Here is a 23,229-nt window from a genome sequence, read left to right as displayed (position 1 = left end):
CTTGGTGGGGAACTCCGGAATAACTGTCCTCATCTTCTTGTACCCCCAGCTCCACAGCCCCATGTACTTTCTCCTCAGTCAGCTCTCCCTCACTGTCCCTAAGATGATATATAACTTCCTGTCTGGCCAGAATAGCATCTCCTTCCTGGGCTGTGGTGTGCAAATGTTCTTCTTTATAACCATTGCATGTTCTGAAGGCTTAATCCTGGCCTCCATGGCCTATGACCGCTTTGTGGCCATCTGCCACCTCTTCCACTATCCTGTCTGCATGAGTAGAATCATGTGTTTGAAGATGATCATAGGAACCTGGATACTGGGGTCCATTCACTTTCTGGCATATACCACCTATGCCCTTCATCTTCCTTATTGCAGGTCTAGGGCCATCAATCATTTCTTATGTGAGATCCCATCCATGCTGCCACTGGCCTGTGTGGACACCTGGGTCTATGAGTACATGGTGTTTGGGAGTGCAGTCCTGTTTCTCCTTGTTCCTTTCCTTGGCATCAAAGCCTCTTATGGATGAGTTCTTTGTGCTGTCTTCCACATGCGCTCAAAAGAGGGAAGAAAAAAGGCCTTCACCACGTGCTCCAAACATTTAACTGTGGTGACATTTTACTACACACCTTTTTTTCTACACTTATCTCTGGCCCAGGAGTGTCCGCTCACCCACAGAAGATAAGAACCTAGCTGTCTTCTACATCATCCTCATCCCCATGCTCAATCCCATCATCTAGAGCCTGAGGAACAAGGAAGTCCTGGGGGCCACAAGGAGAGTGTGAGGGATGCTCTCCTCCAGAAAAAAAAATGATCATGGCTGTCCATGCTTCTCTGGATTGCCTCTTTTGACACAGACTGTAACTCTCTCAAGCACTGCTGACCTATAGATGTATAATATGATCCACACATATAAGTAGATTTCTACTGAGATATTCATCAGTAAAATTAATTAGATGATATATTGATTATAATGTATAAATATAATAATCATTACATGTGTTAGAGAGAAAATTTTATTGTTAATGCTACTACTAACAATCTTATATTGTACTATATAGTATACATTTTTTTTTCATATACTAATATTAATAAAATATTTTTTCTCATGTTGAAAATTATAATTTTTATATATTTGACATGAATTATTACTGTCCTTGAATACCTTATTTTCATTATAAATTTGCACAGCCTTGTGGGAGTTTTAGAACCCATACCAACTTGCACTTAACGTATTTCAAATGTCCCAAGGTCATATTTGCCAGTGTCTATGGACAATAGGACCTCTTTGTGACTTGCACTCTTCTCCTTTAGGAATTGGTGTGCCTTATTATTCTATGTTCCTTTATTTGGAATAAAGAATTCTACTCTGAACTCTTTTTAAAAAGCCACTTGTTTTCTATTAATTTTAGTTTAAATGCTTGTAGAAATAATAAAGTTCAAGTGGCCCCTAGGGTCCAACATTATTACATCTCTAATTAGTCTCATTGTACATAATATGGAAAAAAACAATCTTTCTTTGATACTATACTTTCCTTTCATTGTCTTTTTAAAATTTTTTGATGCATTACTGGCCTTGGTCCTTAACTTCAGTAGGAGATGCATCTTGGCTCTTATCACCAGTGGCTCCTCTGAGCCCCTCTTTGGGGTCTTCTTTCCTACCATCTGGGGAGTCAACACAGTGTGCCTCTCTCAGGTGAATGGTTGTCCCTCCCCAGCCTCACAGGCAGTCTGTGTTTGCAGGTATCACTGTGTCTCATCCTTTCTTATCTCTCTGCCTGTCACTTCTATAAGCCATCAGCCACATGCCCAGCTCTTTCCTCAAGGTAACTCTCCATCCCATGTCCTGTCCAATTTCCCCAAACCAGGGCTTATGAGTTGTCTTGAGGTCCCTTGACCCGACAGTCCTAGAGTGAGTCAGCACATCTAGCTGAGGTGTGAATTCTATCTCATGTATGTGCTTGGCATTGTTTTTGATGTACACATTCAGCCTGATTCCTCTGTGTGTCTGAAGATTTTGTGGGCCACCAGATATTTTCAATGTTTTTCTTTTTCTTTTTTTTCAGCAGGGATTCCTTTATTTTATTCCATTTTTTTTTAAGAACCAGGGCTGAGACAATCAGATGCAAATGTCAGATTGCACATAACTCAGAAAACCTATGGAAAGTAAAGAGAAGGATAATAGTAACAGAGGAGGATGAAATCATCTTTAAATATTTAGGAGTAAATGAAAGAAAATTTTATAATCATTTAGATCTGAAGCAATGAGATTGAAGGTTTCAGTTTTAGGCCCAAATGCCTACCTGGCCTCCAACTTACAGGACACTTGTATCAACACTGTGTCACCTCAAATGATGCAAGCACTCAGTATTAGAGACTGCAAAAGCATCTACTATATGAGATTTTAAAGAGAAGTAATAAAATGAGCTGTAGTGTTGAGGTAAATCATGTAACAAAAAAATTAATCATTACTACAGTCCACATTATCACACTGCTGAACCACATTGTGAAGAGAAAGATAATCTTCCTTCAAAAGAAGATAGCAAAAAAGCACTCATTTGTTTTTTTCCTAAATCAATTCTCCTAAATTAATACATGATATATATATATATATATATATATATATATATATATATATTCCTCTGTGTGCATTAAAGAGGAATATATATATATTCCTCTTTAATGCACAGTGTGTATACATACATACACACTGTGCATTAAAAAAACATCCAAAGAGACACCAGGTGCTATAAAATCTTTCTGACACAGTTGGAGGTGAAAAAATGAATAACATGAAATAATATATAAAGATTATAGATTAACAGCTGTTTTTCAAATGACTGAAATGATGCATAAACCATAGGAAATGGGGTACTGTGAGGTGAAGAGGAACTAGGTAATTTTCCCCAAGAGGCATCAGGGTCCAACAATCAAAACCACTTTGAGTAGAATCTGATAATGTGGAAGAAGTTAGGGAAATGTTAACACTGCTAACTCCTTCTACATGACACCTGCTAATGTCAGGAACTTCTGGGTAAGAAGAGCCTCTGGGTACAGTTACATGACAGTGGGCATTAACATATTATTTGCCTGGGCCAGAGGACATAGAAGGGTAAAGGATTTTAGAAAGTAATTTCTGATTGTCTTTGAGTTCTCCATATTTACAGTCAGAAGAGTTAGTGGCAAGAAAACTTACTTTGTCTCTGATCTTTGTAGGAATGTCAGCGTAAAAATCAATTAAAAATAATAGATGAATCTCTAACAAAGAATTTCTATCTGAGAATAAAATTAGGATTTCACTGTAGGATACTACTGCACAAACAGTGTATGTTATTGTGTCTGGGGAACACAGGAAAGGTTGAGGGTTTATTAAGAAGAGGAATCTTCAGGAGTTATTCAGGAACCTGGCAAAGTCTGAAAAATGAGCCCAGCAGCAAACTGTAAAATTACTCTAAATATAATGTCAGCAATTGCATCAAATGATGCTAAGAACAGAATTAGAGTCTCAAAGCAAAGGGCTTGGCCTTCTGAGGCAGTTCCCAGAATAATCCTTCTGGCATCTCAGCTGTACCTTAGCTGGACATTCCAGGAGATGGTCTGTCTGTCTCTTTTGCAAGCTCAGCTTCCACATTGGCAAGAGGGGCCTCATGGAGCCCATTACTGATATTATAGAACACATTCCCTTGAGTTTTCTTTTCACTAAACTAAGTTCAGAGAAATGCATAAGTTTCCCAAGGCCATAGAGTTTCAGAGAAAAGTGGCCAGGCTCCTGGTTCCCTCCATTATTCACTGCCTAGAATGAGAACAGGGCTTGCACTCAGCACCTCTGATGAATTCAGTATCCTTCAGGTTCTTTCCAAGGACAGCAATCGAGATGAACAGCAGAGTTTGTACCTTAGTGCATTCAAGCTGTGATAACATGACTTCCTAAGGTAGGAAGCATAGAAGCAATGTAAATCAATTCCTCATGGCCCTGGATATATGAAGCCCACTGTCATCAGGGCTGCAGATTTAGTGCATGGTAAGGGTGGTGTCCTTGTTAAACATGGTGCCTTCTTGCTGCATCCTCACATGGTGGAGGGTGAACCAGCTCCCACCGAGCTTTATTCCAAAAGTACTGATTCCATTTATGACACCTGAGCTTTATGACTGAATAGTCACCTTCCACACATTCTACCTCCTATAACATTACTTTGGCGTTTTTGTTTGGGAGAGGACACAAACCTTGCCACCATAGCACATTCTCACCAGTACCCAGGTTTACATAATGTTCTTCCTTTATTACCCTCTGATTCTACCCTTCCCAGGGCAGTTTCAGAGCATGCTACCCATTCATCCACCCCCTTATTCAAAATAGAAGTGCCAAGTTTATGTTTTATGGCTGTGCTAATGCCATGTTGAAATTTTAAATGATTTTATCTGGGCATGCATGAAAGCTGAGGGGCTAAGCTGGTGGCAGCATTGCTTACCATTTAGTTCAGAAGCAGAGCTCACACACTTACTTTCAAGCAAACTGTTGACAGAGATATTAGTTTTTCCTTTTCATGAACACAACCACAGTTCTTGGAGAAGCTCATGGTTTCACTGCACCCTCTTGAGACACAGGGTTGGGACTGATTTCAGATGATGGCAGTTAGGGCAGCAGGAGCATAAGATTTCGACACTGACACTTCCTGATCTCAAGAGTTGCTAACTGCTAAATTTTCAATGTGGTGTGGCATACAGGTAGATATTTAGGCCAGTGGAAAATAGTAGAGCCAAGAAATAGACCCTCCCATACGTGACCAAATTATCTTTGAAAAGGGATCCATGAACATGTACGTGGGAAGGAAAGTATTTTCCATAAAAGTTGATAGGAAGATTGGTTATTATTTTGAAAATACTGAATCTTCATATTTACCTTATACCACATAGGAAAAAAAAACAAGTCAAAATCTATTAAAGATAAACATTTGGAAGCTAAAATGTGTTGAATAAAAGCATAAAGGCAAACTTAATGTGCTGTCCTTCACAGTGATTTGGTGGATATGACACCAGGAGAACAAATAACACAAGGAAAAATAACAGAGTCAGTGAGAATGCAGCATGCAGCACAGGGAGCGATTTCCAGCACCGAGTAAGAAGTGAAATGCAGAAAACACAAAACCCACACCTTAGACAGCATAGATCAGAGAATGAGCAAAGAACCCAAACAGTCTTTGGTTTCACCCAAGAAGACACACAAACGGGTAATAAGCACATTAAAAATGCTCACCATCAGGGATTACTAGAGAAATACCCATGAAACTTACACTCAGACACCCTTTCACACATTCAAGAAACAACACAGAATAAATGTTCTGAGAAGGGTGTGCGAAATTGGAAACTTTGTATGGCCCTATAGCTATTTGAAGTGATATTGTCCTTGTGGAAAACAGCAGCTGGTGCTGATGGCTGTGCTCACCATGAATGCCTTTGAGACTCCACAGAACTGAACACTCAAAAATGATAAGATGTAAACTTTATCTTAGTTTCTCACCTCCACCTTAAAGCGAAAACATTTAATAAGCTGAACATTTTTAAATCTTATTTCCCCAATGTATTTTAGTAAAATTAAGGCAGGATCCTGAGTCTGTATGCAGCAATTGATATTCCATGACAGTAGGCTGCTGATAATTTGCAAAGAAAACTTGAAAAATATTTTTGTAAATGTTATTCTGAATTAATTTGAGGCCAGTGAATTACAAAGACACTATTCTGTATGATTTATGTAAAGAGCTTGAATTGTTTAGTTATTAGCAGGTAAAAAAGAGTATTTGAAATTAGTAACTCAACTGACACTATAAACCTCTTTCATTTGTGTTTTATATCTGTGTGCCAAGGACAAACTTGCCATGAGACAGTTACTATTGTCCTGATTTATTGTTCTGGGAAAGGAGAAGCACAATTGATATTATTCTTGTGTCTAATGCTTATTTGAACAACTTCTTGCTTCCTGTACACCTGGCTTTATTGTCCCTTACCTTGAACTTGACCAGATCATAGATATCATCATGAAAAATAGTTCTGACTACCTGAGAATTTGTGTTATTTCCAATAGAAAATTGTCCTTACTCGGAGAATATTTTGAGAGAAATGCACCTGAATAAGTTTATTACTCTGTAGATCAAGCTGAGGACACACATATTCTACATAAGGATTAATATTCTTAAGTACTGCCTGCTTCAAAATGAAGAATGTGTTTCTACATTTTGAGACACAGTGCCTCATTTCATTGCATAGACCTCTAATCCTCTACTTTTAATTAGAGTTAAAAATGAAATACTGCAAATGCCTGATTTTAGTGATTCATATATTGATAAAGTATAGATTTATCAAAGTAATCATCATAATCATTGGGATGAATAAATGAATCACAGAGATTTAAACATGTACTCAACAACATACAGGGTCCTAAGATAGGCACTGGGGATCAAGGGGGAGAGAGTTCTCAGAGTCCAGGTAATGCAGCTTCCATTGAAGCATAGATGTTCTCCCTACAAACTCCTCTCTTGGATCAAAATGCTTCTCAAAAAAGACCATTTCAAAGTGAGTGTGGTGTTATTAAATATGGTCTGATTATCTTTAAAGATGCAGCAAGAGTGTAATTCTTAGGTTGGCTTGCAGGAATTTTTTCTAAAAAATCTGATTGTACTTTGAAGTCTCTAAATAGAATGAACTGATAGAGAAATATTTAACACATAAACAAGTAAATGCCTTCCTCTAAGATCCATATCACTCTTCACCATGCTTAGCAGAAATTGAAATTTCTTTTTTTTCTTTACCACCTGAAATATCCTGAGGGTCCTGACCTTACAGAGTGAAACAGAAGTCAGGTTAGTTTTACCAGGAAGCTTTAGGTTATGGATTTTGTAGGTCCAGAGGCAGTCCGTAAGAAAGCTGGTTGCAGCTTCATCTGGCCACCAGCAAGAGGAATTATCATGCATGAACCTCAGCTACCTAGACTTGAAGCACTATAAAGTGACTCTTCTGGAATCTTGAACAGATAAAACAAAGAGTGCTCATTAGAATAATGTTTTGTGTCTACTTTGATATCTATAACAGTAATTACCACCTATATAGAAATGCTTTTGGAGAATTGCTGTCTTCATTAATATTCTCAAAAATTAGTTTATTATCTCTCTGCATGTGTAAGAGAGTAATAGTATTGCTACTATTGCTGATATCAATCAACTCAACACTGCTTCTTGTTGATCCTCAGGTTCTAACATACAAAACAGAAAGATTTGGTAGACATGACCTGCCATCCCTACAGCTCCTCATCCTGTTCTGGAATGACTGAGCTCATCCCTCTTGAGACTAATTCTGGGCAGCAGGAGAGAGTGGCATCTCAGTGGGTTGGCTGATTTATTCTACACTTCAACCAAGGTCACCTTGAAGCTAGCAAAGTTAGGTGAAATGACCAAGTTTCTCTCCCATGGGCTTGGACCCTGGGGATCCATTAGAGGAAGAAGGACATGTAAGGCTTGAAGGAGGAAGGTTCTGTGCATCAGAGGCAGCAGTTCATCCTTCTGTCCCACTCTCCAAAAGTAAGTGTGTCATGTTTGAGTCTGTTTTACTGGAACAAGGGAAGAGCAGAGGGAGATGAATGAGAAAAGCAATAAGGAAGAAGCTCTCAAGGTGAGGAGCTCTGAGAGTTCAGCATAAGAGAATACTAGAGGTGGGAGACATGGGCACTGAGTGTGTTCTGAGAACTCCCTCCTGGTGCCTTTGGCTCCTCATATCAGGAGAGCTTGGTGAGATCCAGGCCAGCTGCTCAGTGACAGGACCTAGTTGTTTAGCCTGGCAGAGTGTGAGCACAGCTTGGGGTTTAAACATTTTAAAGAATTCAATGGACTATTTGGTGGGAATGTTGTAAATAAAAACAACTATTTCTCTCAAAACCCAGTCCCAGATTTCAGATGATATAAGTCAAATTACTATCATTATACTAAGTTGATTTGGGTTAGCTTTAACTAAGAAGATATTTTGGTGACCAGGTTTTCTTTTCATAAAGAAAAATTTACTTTGCACAAAGAATAGGCCATGCCATGACAAACTGTAAAACACAGGAGTCAGTTTAAATGTAAAATTAGTTGATGTGAACCTGTTAAAATTCTAGAATGTGATGCTCTCTGAGAGTGTGATCTGCATTTCATTAGGTCTTCTCCATTGTCTGAATTTCTGAGTCTTCTCCATTAAAAGTATGAAAGGAAGAAAAGGGAGTGAGACCTACTCTGTGCTAAACACAAGTGCTCAGTTAATTGCATCATCCCAGATCTCAGGTGTGGTTGTTGGGGGTGAGTTATCTGAGGCTTGGCTTATTGGTCACAGGCTGATTGTCTGTAACTCTTTTTCAAGGACATTAATTCTCATTGTAATAATTATTATTGCTTTCTTGTAACTTTTGCAAAATGAACTCAGCCACCTACACTTGCTGCAGTGATATTGTTGGGTTCTGTCAAGTGAAGGATATTTCTTTCAACTCTAAGTATTTGAGCAGTATGCTCTGTAAAATGACAAAGGGAGACCATCATCCTGACACCCTTGTAGTCACAGAAGCAGTACTCCCCAGGTTTTAGTGTAACCAAGAGAGTGGGGTTTCAAGAAATTCTGGCACATGAAATAAGGTCCAATACCCAATAAAGAAAGTTTCTGGTCATCTATGGGAATAGACCCTCATATGTAACTCCAGTTTACCAGATCCTAAAATTTAATTAGAAATGAATGGGGTATTGGAGTGAATAATATCATCCATTGTCTGACAGCATGAAAGTTTTCAACTTAAAAAAAGATAATTATATGATAGTATAAACTCATTGTATCTGCAAATTTAAATGTAAAACTAGGTGTCCATATAAATGATGGGACCACTGAAGATAAAGTTAGAGAATAATGTGTGCTCAGGTCCTGGTACTAACAGCAAAATTAAACCTGGAGGATAAAAAGAAGTGGAAAAGTACCACAAAAAGTTCTTATGTTCTGCTTTTTAATGCACATATACTACAAACTTATTTTAAAAATTGTCTTCTCACATTTCGTTAGTTGAATTATCATATTAATTCACAGAAAAGGCTACTGAGTGTGTGTTTCCATTATCAAAACCAGTATTGTAAATCCATCACCACAAAGTTATGTTTGCTGCTGTGAAAACTAGAATGAAAGTCTTGTAAATTATTTTAGTGTGACTTTTTTTATCATGTGATATTTGCTTGCACAGAGAAAAACCATGTGTTTTTAGAATTTCAGAAATTGGAAACCTTAATAGGGAAGAGACAATACTCAGAGAATATAATATAATCATGGTGGATTGTAGAGTATACACAGTACCTTCACAGGACAAGAACAATGCTTGGAATGGTGACCCACTTCTAGGACCAGCCTAGCAGCTTCTGTTTAGGAGGTGAGCAGCACAGCTCTGGGAGAAGACCCTGGCTTACTCAGCTGCAGCAGTGCCAGTGGGGAGGGGAGAGCAGGCACTAAAGGTGTGGAGGAGGCGAGGTCACTGAGGATGCAGACTCAAGCTCACAGGGTACTACTGCACCCCACAGGCCATGTCTGTGGTGAAACTGAGTGCTGAGTTGGGGAGTTGGGAAAGCAGGATCCTGGCTTCCTCCAGGGCTGAGCCTGGTGCATAGTCCTAGGAAAGCTCCTGTCAGGAGTCAGCAGGCAGGAAGGCTCCAGCTACCTCACTGGGTTTCCTGTGCCTGGTGTAGACTTTGTATTCCAAGACCATGTATGTGTCTAGGATGTGCTGAGATGGTTACCAGAGAGAACTGGGGCAGGAACATTCTATTCAGGTCTTAAAATCAATTCAAGAAAAAGGTACAGATTGAAAAATAAACTACAATTAATTCTAAACAAACACTAATAAAGGCAATTCGTTTTTATTCTCTTTTACTGTTTCAATTCATGTTTAATGTTCAATTTTTATTTTTTACTTACTTTCAAGCAATTCGAGGAACTAGGTTTTCATGGAGAAATGGAACCAAACTTCAAATGATTTCATTTTGTTGGGGCTGTTACCCCAAAACCAAACTGGCCTACTTCTCTTGCTCCTGATCATCTTTGTGTTTGTTCTCGCCTGTTTGGGGAACTCAGGGATGACTGCCCTCATCTTCTTGGACCCCCGGCTCCACACCCCCATGTACTTTCTCCTCAGCCAGCTCTCCCTCATGGACCTAATGTACATCTCTACCACAGTCCCCAAAATGGTGTACAACTTCCTCTCTGGCCAGACAAGTATCTCCTTTTTCAGTTGTGGTGTACAAAGCTTCTTCTTTGCGACCATGGCAAGTTCTGAAGGCTTACTCCTGGCCTCGATGGCCTATGACCGCTTTGTGGCCATCTGTCACCCCCTCCATTATCATATACATATGAGCAAAGGAATGTGTGTGAAGATGATCTTGGGGTCATGGACACTAGGTTCCTTCAATGGCCTAGTCCACACTGTGTATACTCTTCATCTTCCATACTGCAGGACCAGGACCATCAATCACTTCTACTGTGACATCCCAGCCATGTTGCTTCTTGTCTGTATGGACACCTGGGTCTATGAGTACATGATTTTTTTTAGTGCAGTCCTGGTCCTCCTTCTTCCTTTCCTTGGCATCATGGCCTCCTATGGACGGGTCCTTTTTGCTGTCTTCCACATGCGCTCAAAAGAGGGAAGAAAAAAGGCCTTCACCACTTGCTCCACACATTTAACTGTGGTGACATTTTACTATGCTCCTTTTGTCTACACTTATCTCCGTCCCAAGAATGTACGCTCACCAGAAGAAGATAAGAACATGGCTGTGTTCTACACCATCCTCACCCCCATGCTCAATCCCATCATCTACAGCCTGAGGAACAAGGAGGTCCTGGGGGCCATGAGAAGAGTGTATGGGATGTTCTCCTCTAGGAAGAAGTGAAGAAGTGACCATGGCTGTCCCTTCTTCTCTGTATGGCTTTTCTCCTTGCAGACTGGGGCACCCCGATGCAGCACTCACCAATAGAATTATAATGATATTCTACATATATAATTAGATTTCTAGAGACATGTTTAAAATCAAATTAAAATAAATATTGATTATTATATAGATTTATCTACATTAGTAATTAATATATTTATTTAGTTGAAAACACAAATGTTAACATTAACAAGGTTGATATTATATTATTTTATATTATATATAATATTCAACATAATGTTTGTTCACATATTTTATTGTAGTGACATACTGATATTTAATATTATCATTAGTATGTTTGACATTATACTTTTTCTTTGCTTATAAAGCTTGTTTTCATTCTACATTTTCCATCATTGTGTGACTTTTATGTTAATTCCATTAGCAGCGTGCACTGTGTACACTTCAAGTTTCCTACAACCACATGGAGCCAAAATCTCCTGATATCCAGTACTTCTGGGTGCCTAGTAGTCCTCTCCTTTGTGATCACATATGGGTTGTTATTCTCACTGTGATTCCTAGTTTTGAAACAAAGAATTATACTCTGAACATTTTATTTTTTAAGAGAGAGTGAGTGAGAGAGAGAGAGAGAGAGAGAGAGAGAGAGAGAATGTTTTAATATTTATTTTTTAGTTTTCGGCAGACACTACATCTTTGTTTGTATGTGGTGCTGAGGCTAGCGTGCTACCGCTTGAGCCACATCCCCAGCCTTGAACACTTTAAAATAGATATTTCACTCAGTATGTTAGGGAGACCTTATTTCAAGAAAAATGAAAGGCTTGGGATATGCAACCCTGGGTTCAATCCCAAGTACCAATAAAAAATAGAAAACTCAACAATAAAAACCCATTTCTACTCTTCTAAATTTTAGTTTTGATATTTGTAGAGATATTGAAATCCAAATGGCTCCTAGGAAGTACAGTTATTTACATCTGTAATCTTTCTCCAGGCACACATAGAGAAGCTCCTTCTACCACAGCTACCAAGGCCACAGTTTTCCCTTGCCTTTTTCATACTCCATGATGGAACACTTGCCATGGTTCTTGCCTTGGGGGGGCGGGGACAGCAGGGGTGGTGAGAGGGGACAGGGAGGGGGTGCTGTTGAGTGTTCAGCCTTGAGCAAGGGGGTGAAGTGTTCAGCCTTGAGTGCAGGGTTTGAGCATGTGGACTTGAGACAAATAGGCGATAAAGAACAATCAGATAGGGGTTTCTTCACCAAGTTCCAGCCTGCCCTACACCTAACACAACTAAGGCAAAATTGTTAAGTCAGAAATTCCAGCTCTTTTTATTTTATTTTATTCATTTATTTATTTATATTTTATTTTGAGACAGAGTCTTGCTCATTTGCTTAGGGCCTCGCTAAGTTGCAGAGGATGGCTTTGAATCACAACTCTCCTGCCTCAGCCTCCCATACCACTGGGATTGCAGGGATGCGCCACTGGGCTGGGCAGCATTGAAAGGAAAGTGACCACAACACTCTGAGCAACCAAGAGATCTTTACTGCACAAGTGCAAAAGAGGAGAAAAGAGAGAGAGAAAGAAAGAGTGGGGAAAGAGAAAAGAAAGATATGGAGAGCAGAGAGAGAGAGGGGGTGAAAGGGAGAGTGAGAGAGAGTGTCAGGGAGAGTGAGCAAGAGAGGGGGGCCCAGTGGGAGGGAGTTTTTATAGCCAAAATCTAGTGGGGTCTCTGGGTCTGCAAGCTGCCTTGTTGGCTACAGTGATTGGATCATACAGTGGTTGCTAAGGATGTCATCTTCTGCCTTCAGGCAGATGGGGCAGGGGTCAGATGTGGGTTTTGGATGCACCAGATGGGTGGGGGTCAAGGGTTCAGCCTTGAATGGGGTTGAGTGTTCAGACTTGATGCAAACAAGTGATAAAGGAACAGACAGAGGGGGATTTGAGTTCATGGGCTATCCTGTAGCTAATGTTTGTTCAGCCTGCCCTGCAGACAACTTAGTTAGTTCAGCCTGCCCTGCACCTAACAAGCATAATTTGCTAAGTTGCTTGAAGTTGCAGCAGCTGATACTATATGTGTATAGAGAAATGTTTTTCATTGAGGTGCTGTGGAATAATCCCAGTAGGGCTCAACCTCTGAGCTGAATCCATGACACTTGTTTTTATTTTTTGTTTTTTGAGCTAGGGTTTCACAGTTTGCAGGTGCTGAACTGAACTTTGGGCTCCTCCTGCCTCTGTCTCCCCAAGTAATTTTTGTTGTTATTGTTTTTTGTTTCCATGGTGAGGTTAAAACCCAGGGCCTCGCCAGTGCTAGAAAAGCCTCTCTCATAACAGCAGACCCACACCAAGACACATTTTAATGAGAATGACTAACACAGACAATAAAGATAAAATCTCAAAGGCTGTGAGAAAAAAAAATCAAATTATATATATGGAAAATCAATTTGGATCTCAACTGATTTCTCAGCCCAGACCCTCAAAACTAGGAAGTCCTAAATAATATATTTCAATCACTGAAAGAAAAATAGATTCCAACTAAGAATTTTATACCCAGCAAAATTAAGATACAGATTTGAAAATATTTTAAATCATTCCACAATAAACAAAAATTAAAAGAATGCACAACTAGAAAGTCTACCGTACAGAGATTCTCAACAAAATATTCCATGAGGATGAAGTGAAAAAAAAAAGTGAAAACCAGTAAAGGGAGGATCTACACTAAAGGGACATTCAACCAAAGGAGAAACTAGGACAAATAAAAAACCAGAAATAAATCAAGATGACAGGGAATACAAACCATATCTCAATAATAACCTTGAATATTAACTGCCTAAACTCATCAATCCTGAGATGGAGACTGGCCGATTGTATTAAAAAGCAAGATCCAACAATATGCTGTCTCATGGGCAAAGATATCCACAGTCTGAAATCAACAGGATGGGGAAAAACTTATCACTCAAATGGATTGCTGAAACAAGCAGGGGTTTCCATTTTTGTTTCAGATAAAGAAGGGTTCAAACCAAAGTTATTCAGAAGAGACAAAGAAGGATATTTCATACTCCTTAATAGAAGTGTATATCAGCAAGATATAACACACTTATGACCCAAACAATTAACATCATCTATTAACATCAAACAAACCCTTCTCAATTTCAAGAGTCAAATGGACCACAGTACAATACTGGGTAATTTTAACACACCTCTCTCACTACTGGACAGATTTTTCCAACAAAAACTAAATAGGGAAACTATAAAACTAAATAATGCAACCAAGAATTAGACTTAATAGATACATATAGATTATTTCATACATCAACAAATACACTTTCTTCTCAGCAGCACATGACTCCTTCTCTAAAATAGGTTATATCTTATGCCACAATGAAAATATTAGTAAATTCAAAAAAGCAGAGATAATACCCTGCATTCTATCAGACCACAATGGAATGAAATCAGATATCAATGATATAATTTAAAATAGAAGCTACTGTCACAAATGGATACTAAATAATACACAATTGAATGATGAATTGATAGTAGGAGAAATCAAGGATGAAATTTTGAAAATCTTAGAGTTAAATGAGAACACTGATACAACATATCAAAATCTCTGGGACACTATGAAGGCAGTACCAAGAGGAAAGTTCATTGCATTGAGTTTATTGACTAAAAGAATAAAAAGTTAACAAACGAATGACCTAACACTACATCTCAAAGCCCTAAAAACAGAGGAACAAATCAACCAAAAGCAATAGAAGACAAGAAACAATTAAAATCAGAGCTGAAATCAATGAAATCTCAATAAAAGGAACAATTGAAAAAAATTACAAAACAAAATGTGGGGTTTTTGAACAAATTATTAAAATAGATAAAACTCGGGCCATTCTAACAAAGAGAAAACTAAAATTACTAAAATACAAGATGAAGAAGGGAAATATCACAGTGGACATGTCTGAAATGAAGAATATAATTAGAAACTCTTTTGCAAATTTATACTCTAATAAAATAGAAGAAATCGACAAATTTCTAGAGAAATATGACCTACACACTCAAAATGAGCAGGTCATACAATTTAAAGACATCAATTTCAAGTAATGAAATAGAAAATGCCATCAAAAGCCTACCAACTAAGAAAAGCCCAGGACCAGATGAATTCTCAGCTGAGTTCTACAAAACTTTCAAAGAAGAATTAACACCAATACTTCTAAAAATTGACAAAGAGGGAACCCTTCCAAATTTATTCTATAAGGCTAATATCACCCTGATACAAAAACCAGTCAAAATCACACCAAGGAAAGAAAACTTCAGACCAATATCCCTGATGAACATAGATGCAGAAACTCTCAATAAAATTCTGGCAAATCACATGCAAAAATATATTTAAAATACCATGCATCACCATCAAGTGGGATTCACCCCAGAGCTGCAAGGTTAGTTCAACATACAGAAATCAATGTACATAATACATCATATTAGCAGCCTTAAAGACAAGAATCACATGATCATCTCAATAGATACAGAATAGTATTTGACAAAATACAGCACACTTTAATGTTCAAAACATTAGAAAAACTAGGGATAGTAGAAACATATGTCAACATAAGGCTATATATACTAAACTCAAGGCCAGCATCATTCTAAATGGAGGAAAATTGAAAGCATTCCTGCTAAAAATTGGAACAAGAAAAGGATGTCCTCTTTCACCACTTCTATTCAACTTCATCCTTGAAACTCTAGCTAGAGTAACTAGAGAGAAGAAAGAAATTAAAAGAATACAAACAGGTAAAGAAGTACTCAAACTGTCACTCTTTGCTGATGACATGATTCTATATCTAGAAGATCAAAAAAATTCCACCAGAAATCTTCTAGAAGTAATAAATGAATTCAGCAAACTAACACCATATAAAATCAACACCCATAAATCAAATGCATTCTTATACATTAGCAAAGAATCTAATGAAAGAGAAATTAGGAAAAGAACTCTATTCAAAATAGCCTCAAAAAAATATGAAAATACCTGGGAATCAATCTAACAAAAGAGGTGTAAGATCTCTACAATGAAAAGTTCAGAACACTAAAGAAAGAAATTGAAGAAAACTTCAGAAGATGGAAAGATCACCCATGCTCCTGGATAGGCAGAATTAATATTGTCAAAATGGCCATACTACCAAAAGCATTATACAGATTTAAATCTATCACCCATCACCCATCTGATTCCTGAATGTGGCAGCATTGAGGGCAGGGCTGTGCCTTCTTCCTCACTCTTCAGGTAAGAATTTCAAGGTTAACATAAACCACTCCAAACACAATCTGTGATTACAAAAGTTCTCCCTAGATTTGGAGACAGGTATATTTAATGAACAAAGGAATCTTTATGTCAAACACGCACACATGGCCATCTAGAAACTCAATTGTTTTTAAAAGACTGTATATGACACTTCTATGCATTCAATTAAAATAAAATACTCATTTTGAAGTTGACTTACTAATGTAAATTGCACATCTTCTATCCCAGTACCTTATAGAGGGTGACTTTTCATAAGCTGTAATCACAGTTCTACTAATGCAGTCACATGCTTCTCTATGACAACATGGTTGGAACCAGAGCCTCCCTGTCTTCCTGATGGCTGGGTAGTGCCACCGTCATCACACTGCCCAAGCTGTAGAGGGGTTCCTGCAGAGAAGCCCAGCATCCCTTTGGTGCCACACCTGACACTTCAGAATATTCAGCGGCCCCTCATCTGCAGCCCTGACTCTGAGCATCTCTACTGGAGGCAGTCCTAATGTTGGGTCAGTGCTCACATTTGCTCAATACTCATGAAGCCCAGTCCTGATAGTCACGTTTTCCCACATGCTGAACACTTCCATAGGGTTTTTCTCAGGGCTCCCACCACATCCTTATTTCGAAGACTATAGATCAAGGGGTTCAGCATTGGTGTCACAATGGTGTAGAAGACAGACACAACTTTATCTTGGCCTGGAGTATGGGAAGAGATTGGCCTCATGTACATGAAAATGATGGTGCCATAGTATAGGCTGACCACCACCAAGTGAGAGGAGCAGGTGGAGAAAGCTTTCTTCCTCCCCTCGGCAGAAGCCATGTGGATGATGGTGACCAGGATGAGAATGTAGGAGGCAAGGATGACGGAGAATGGAATGAGAAGCAGAATAGTGGTACTGATCAACACCCCCGTCTCATATGCCAAGGTGTCCTCACAAGAGAGCTGCAGGACACCAGGGAGTTCACAGTAAAAATGATGGATTTCTCTGGGTCCACAGAAAGGGAACTTCATGGTGTAGACAGTGTGTACCAAGGCATTGAAAGCACCACTCACCCATGAGCTCAGTGCCATCTGCCTGCAGAGGGGCCAGTTCATGTGCAGCAAGTAGTGGAGAGGCTTACAGATGGCCACATATCGGTCATAGGACATGAGTCCCAAAAGGATGCACTCAGTTCCACCCAAGGCCAATCCCAGGAAGATTTGTGTCCCACAGCCAGACACAGAGATGGCAGTCTTGTGCAGAAGGAAGTCAGACATCATCTTGGGGACAATGGCAATTGTGAACAGGATGTCAATGAGAGAGAGCTGCCACAGGAAAAAGTACATAGGAGTGTGCAGTAGGGGGTCCACCAGGATCAGCAGGATCAGGAGGCTGTTTCCTGTCAGCGTGACGAAGAACATCATGGAGATGAGCACGAAGACACAGAAGTGAGCTGGTGTGTGCTGCAGCAGTCCCAGAAGAAGAAACTCGGCCACAGTGTGGTTCTCCAAATTTGTCATACTTGGAAGCTCCACCAAGGTCATAGAAAATGCACCTAAGTATAAACACTATTTTATGGTAAAGTTGCACTATTTGGAAATTAGTCCATCAAAACATTATTCATATTATGTGTGACAGTTTCAGAAAAAATGGTGACTCCTGAAGGTGTACATTCATCCAATTATACTTGTCTAGTTTACTAAATGCTCTATCAGGTGAAGGCTTCAGTTGATTTTTCCATCTTTTGCTGTATTTTGAGCAAGGGCTTCTCGTGTAGGGCAGCTGAATGGAGGGGAGTCTGTCTGTGTCTCACCAGCACCTTGGGTGCAGACTGGCCAGTGAGTCAGAGCTGCTCCCATTGACTCCCTGAGGTCCCCCATGCAGGATCCCCTCTGCATTATGACTGTGATGTCTGTAAGGAAGCAAAGTTCTGTAAGTGTTCTGGGCATGAAGACAGCACTGTAGACCTGAGTACAGGTGGGTTCCCTGTTGGTTCATGGACCATCCTAATGCTCCTAGACTAATTTTTTTGCAGTTGTTTTCCTCACTGCTGGTAACTTACAGCATTTACACAGTCTCACTCACCTGAGGGACTGTTCACCCACCTTTAAGAACAAAGGAGGACATGGAGAATGTTTTGGCAGGTGTTTGCTCTTGGTGTTGAAGACAGGGCTTTCTCCATATGCCCTGTCACCTTGGACACCTGTCTTCCATGGTCTCACATATCGATGTGCACTTCTGCCTCAAAGGGAAGGCTGTGCTCAGACTGGCAGAGCTGCTCACTGCAGAAACCCAAGCTCTTCAGCCTTGGGAGCACACCCCTTCAGGAGGGGCCTGCAGCCTTCCCTTGCAGATAAGTCAGACCTTTTCTTTACAGTAAACCAAAAGGCTTTATCAAACTGGTGAAGTTTTCATTAGGTCAGTCCACCTTTAAATACTATTGGATACCGTTTACATTACTTTGTGAAATAATAAATCTGTCTTCCAATAATCTGTGCATCTAAATTTCATAAACTTATCTTCTGGTTGTTTATACTGTGGGAAGTGTGGGAGATGCTAGTGAGGACTAAGTGGCAAATATATTCTCATGAATAATTTTAGCAGTGGGTTCCATAACCCAAGTGCATTTGTTTTAAAATATTTAATGAACAGCAGATGATCAGAACAGACACACCCTTCAACAGTGGGGCAATCAATGGGTACCTATTATAATGATAGGTCTCATACACATAAAGCAGGAAAATAAAAAAATGGCAACAGGATTTACAAAGAGTAAGAAAAACAGCCAAATATCTGGACATTAATAAAATTCTAGGATGCTCTGTTGCCATCCATCCAAATGCTTTTTTCTTAGTGGAGATTACAGTTTCCAATTAATCAGATTAAAAAAAAAAGTATTAACGTGAAGCAAGTACCAGTCACGAGTCTCCTGCATAGGATAAATGCCTGACTCTTGGCATAGGTGTACCTCTCAGACATCTTCCCATCTGCCCTTGGGCTGTCCTGGTCTCTCATTGCACCCAGAGGCCTCTGAATCCTCCCAGCTGAAGCCAACCTCATCCCCCACCTGCCCACCGCTGCCCAACTGCTGATGAGGTTGCAGTCACTATCAAGCTCTTCCTGAGATTTGCTGCATTATTATACTTCACGTTCTGATGCATGCCACATGTATTTATAGAGTTCTGGTTTCTACAACAGCATATGCTCACTAAACAGAGAATCTTTACATTTTATTCACTCATACAGATCAGACAGGATTAAATACATTTTAAATTGTACTTTGGTCTAGTATGGAACTTGAGTCAGCTTTACTTGTAAGTTTTTTCTGCTAGTTATATATCTTGGAATGACTATTTATATGTCTATATGACTAGTTATATGTCTTGGAATAAAATATTTAATACAATCTAAGTCTCAGTTTTAACCATCAAAAATTGAGATTATTTTTAATTTAGCTCAAAATTTTCCACACATAAAGTATGTTAGAAAATATATATACTTTTAAATTGTTAAATAATAGTTGGATTGATGTTATTGAATTATCTTCATAACACTTCTTTCTTCCTGAGATCAAAGTCTGTTCTTCTGTTGTGATTAATTATCAGAGCCATGTACCGCTGTCCCATTTTTTAGACTTCCCACCACCACCACTGTTCTCTCTGTGCCTCATGGGGACCCTGAGGAAATCTCCACTCTGCACTGTCCAGGGATGTCTGCATGGTCACTGCGGGGTAGGCCGTACAACACATATGGTCATTACAAAGCCAGGTTTTCTGCTGAATGTGACTCACACCTGTAATCTCACTGTCAGTTGTGGCCTCTGATTTGCAGTGAATTTGTGTTCTAGAACTGCACTTAGCAACAAAATGAGATTATTATCTCTAGCTGGAAAGAGAAAGCAATTTACACATGAAGTTTTGAGGGCAGTAGCTGGGACAAAGTTCCAACAGACAGGATGCTCTTTGTATCCACTGTCATCCCCCTTTCCTATCGTTTGGACCAATTCTTGGAACTCATTTATTTTATTTCTTCTTCAATTTCACTCTCATGTCTGCCCCTCTTTCACTCTCTGCTTTCTTCCTCTTTCTATTTACAAAAGTGCCTGATTTAATTTCAAAATTCATATAGAATTTTTTTAAGTTAGCAAAATAATCTTTATTAGCTTAAAATGAAATGATCTTTAAGTTGCCTGCTCACATGGTATGAGAAAATTCCTAATGATAATGAGAAAGCTTAAAGATATATTAATTGATCTAAATAATACCTGAGCCACATAACTTGTATGTTGAATGATGAATTATGGGTATAGGTGAGCATGTAGGAAAGTATCATAGAGACACAGTAAAATCAAAGGAAGAATTTCAAAAGATTTAATTTCAAAAAGAATGGGACAGGCTGGAGGTGATGGCACATGCTTGTAATCCCAGCAGCTTGAGAGGCTGAGGCAGGAGGATCACAAGTTCAAAGCCAGCCTTAGCAAAAGCAAGGTGATAAGAACTCAGTGAGACCCTTTCTTTTAATGAAATATAAAATCAGGCTGGAAATATGGCTCAGTGGTCAAGTGTCCCTGAGTTCAATCCCTAGTACCCCCCAAAAATACATAAATAAAAATAGGACATAGAAAGAAAACAATTAAGCAAAATGTAAGTGTGTTATTGGAAGACACCTAAGATTGGTTGTTTTCTCAAGGTGTGTAAATAGAGGAATGCACATGTGATTACACAACAATTTGGCACTGTGTTAATGCAATTTAAACAATTTTTGTAGCCCTTACAGATGAAGTCAATTAGGAAGATGTTTTCTCCATGAAACACAACCATCCTCTTTGTGAGATTTTACAAACAGAAGATCCTAAGCACCGAGCTACTGCACAGTGATGAGTTTCACATTGCTTACTTAGAAAGGTCCATTTTATAGGTACTCACTTTTCTGCTGGTGAGTGGTTGATTCAAAATGACTAGGAAATGAACTGAATATGACCTTCCTGCTGGCCTGGGCAGGAGTGGGTGTCCAAGTGAAGGATGGCCTCTGAGCATGGAGTGTCTTCCTTGTGCAGCTGTCCCCACTGACTCCAGGAACAAACATGTGGAGCCAAATAAAGCCATTCAAGGGTGTGTACATGAGCATTTTGTTCTCCCTTGATGACTGCATCATCTTGAATGATCTCAAGTGGGAATTTTACCCCAGGGAATGCTGTGTGCATGAACTGAGACAACTGTGGAACACTTCTAATTGCCTCGACACCCTCATATCCCCGGAGAGGGAGTCTCAGGATCTAACCCATTTTGTGTGAAGCAAACAAGTACAATATGTTACAGACATCTACACAATCCCATGTGGTGTGTTTTCATGGAACTCACAGCCACTCCCACTTGTGTTAGTACCTGATAACAGGGGACATATGCAGTTAGTGTGCTATCAGCAAATCTAAAACAACTCTCACAATGATACAACATCACTTCTGGTACCATTGTGATTGTCATACACATTGTATTTAACAACTGGAATATGAAAGAAGCCCACTATAGAATTTGAAAAGTAGGCTTTGATCTGCATTATCCTATATACTTTTTTAAATGGCATTTGCTTATGAAGGGAGCAACTTGTTTGTGCTGTTGAGTGCCTGCATTCTGGATTCTGCTGATCCCACCTCCGTGTGCTCCCCAGAAAGGCACACTAACCCAATGCTGCCTAGGAATGACCCAAACAGAAGGAGAGGGAAATGCACACACATGCTCATGTCCACATACAGTAAAGTACTAAGCTACCTGAGAGTGGGTTTCTCAGATAAGAGAGACACAAGGAGGCCCAAGGAGCAGAATGCAGGACCTGGACTTGGTGTGCGAAAATTTAGAAAGTTGAAGTACTAGAAGTTACACAGCATGTTGTTAACAGGCAAACATGTCCACTGGAGAGCCAAATGAGAAAGGAGAAGAAGAAAATCCTATGCTCCAACTCACACCAAACCCCCATATAAATCCCATTTATACTAAGTACAATAGCTTACATAGTGAAATTAAACAAAAACTAGGAAAAATAGATTTTTTTGTTTTATATTCTTATTTTCCATAAGGATAAAGGCTACCTTTCTTAACAGTAAACCAAGAGGAAACAGGTAAATTATTTAAATTCATATTCCAGCTAAGATGTATAGATGATTTATGAAATGATATGCTTTCTAAAACAAATGAAGAAATAATCTTCTTGAAATATTTGAGAATAAACACACAATTATATACTGATTAAATGTTCTTAAAAATTTAAGATGCAAATGCAAACCATCTTTGTTTAATATTATGCACATGCATTGCATCATCCCACTGTGTCCATAGTGTGTACAATTGAAATAATAATGAATAATAAAAATTAAAAGTAATTAAAAAATGTATATGGCAAAAATATGTATTCAAAATTGATATGAAAGTACTCAAAAAGTATAAATTAATAAATTTAAATCCCAAAAGAGGCACAATGTGTACTGATTAATTGAGGGAAATTCATTTAATCTCACCAAATTATTAAATTTAAAATGACAATAAAATACTATCACATTGCCAAATGCTTTAGTGAATACCTGAAGATGTGATATCCCTCGTCTGTGGCCAAAACATCCTGGAACACTGATTAGGCTTTTTGGTGATGTAGTTTCAATTTGCACATGACATTAGCACATCAAGCAACATTGACACTGCTGTGTCCATCCCAGCACGGTTCCCAATAACCAAGAAATAGAAGCAACCTCAGTGTCCATCAGTTGAAGAATGGAGAGAGGAAATGTGTTCAGACACACAAAAGACACACCATCAGACATAGACACATGTGATTCTGTTATTCGTGACAACACAGATGGAAATAAAGATCACTCTGTCACATGAAATAAGATGGGGACAGAAAAATAAGGGTCCATGCTCTCACTCAGGTGTGGAAAAATAATTGTCTCATAGACGAGTGAGATAGTGGTCACCAGGAGGTGGGGCGTAAGGAGGTAAGGAGAGATGGGGAAAGCAGATAACTGGTAACTAAATTATAGTTACAGGAGAAGGAATTCT

General features: G+C 39.0%; 2 protein-coding genes and 1 pseudogene across 2 annotated transcripts; 2 read left to right on the top strand and 1 right to left on the bottom strand.

The window, feature by feature from the left end:
* The first annotated feature begins 103 nt into the window (after nt 1–103).
* LOC144254583 (olfactory receptor 2L13-like) lies at nt 104–734 on the top strand (annotated as a pseudogene).
* A 9,252-nt stretch (nt 735–9,986) lies between these two features.
* LOC113176644 (olfactory receptor 2L13-like) lies at nt 9,987–10,925 on the top strand. The gene has a single exon (XM_026381142.2). The coding sequence runs from the start codon at nt 9,987–9,989 to the stop codon at nt 10,923–10,925; it is 939 nt and encodes a 312-aa protein (XP_026236927.2).
* A 5,830-nt stretch (nt 10,926–16,755) lies between these two features.
* Nucleotides 16,756–17,700, bottom strand: LOC144256820 (olfactory receptor 2T27-like). The gene has a single exon (XM_077802302.1). It carries the CDS (start codon nt 17,698–17,700, stop codon nt 16,756–16,758), a length of 945 nt encoding a protein of 314 aa, XP_077658428.1.
* Nucleotides 17,701–23,229: the final 5,529 nt, after the last annotated feature.

The sequence above is a fragment of the Urocitellus parryii genome, chromosome 1 (assembly GCF_045843805.1).
Source record: "Urocitellus parryii isolate mUroPar1 chromosome 1, mUroPar1.hap1, whole genome shotgun sequence".
In the NCBI taxonomy this organism is placed as follows: Eukaryota; Metazoa; Chordata; class Mammalia; order Rodentia; family Sciuridae; genus Urocitellus; species Urocitellus parryii.
Note: the sequence above shows the minus strand (reverse complement) of the source record. Positions and strands in the feature narration are given on the sequence as shown.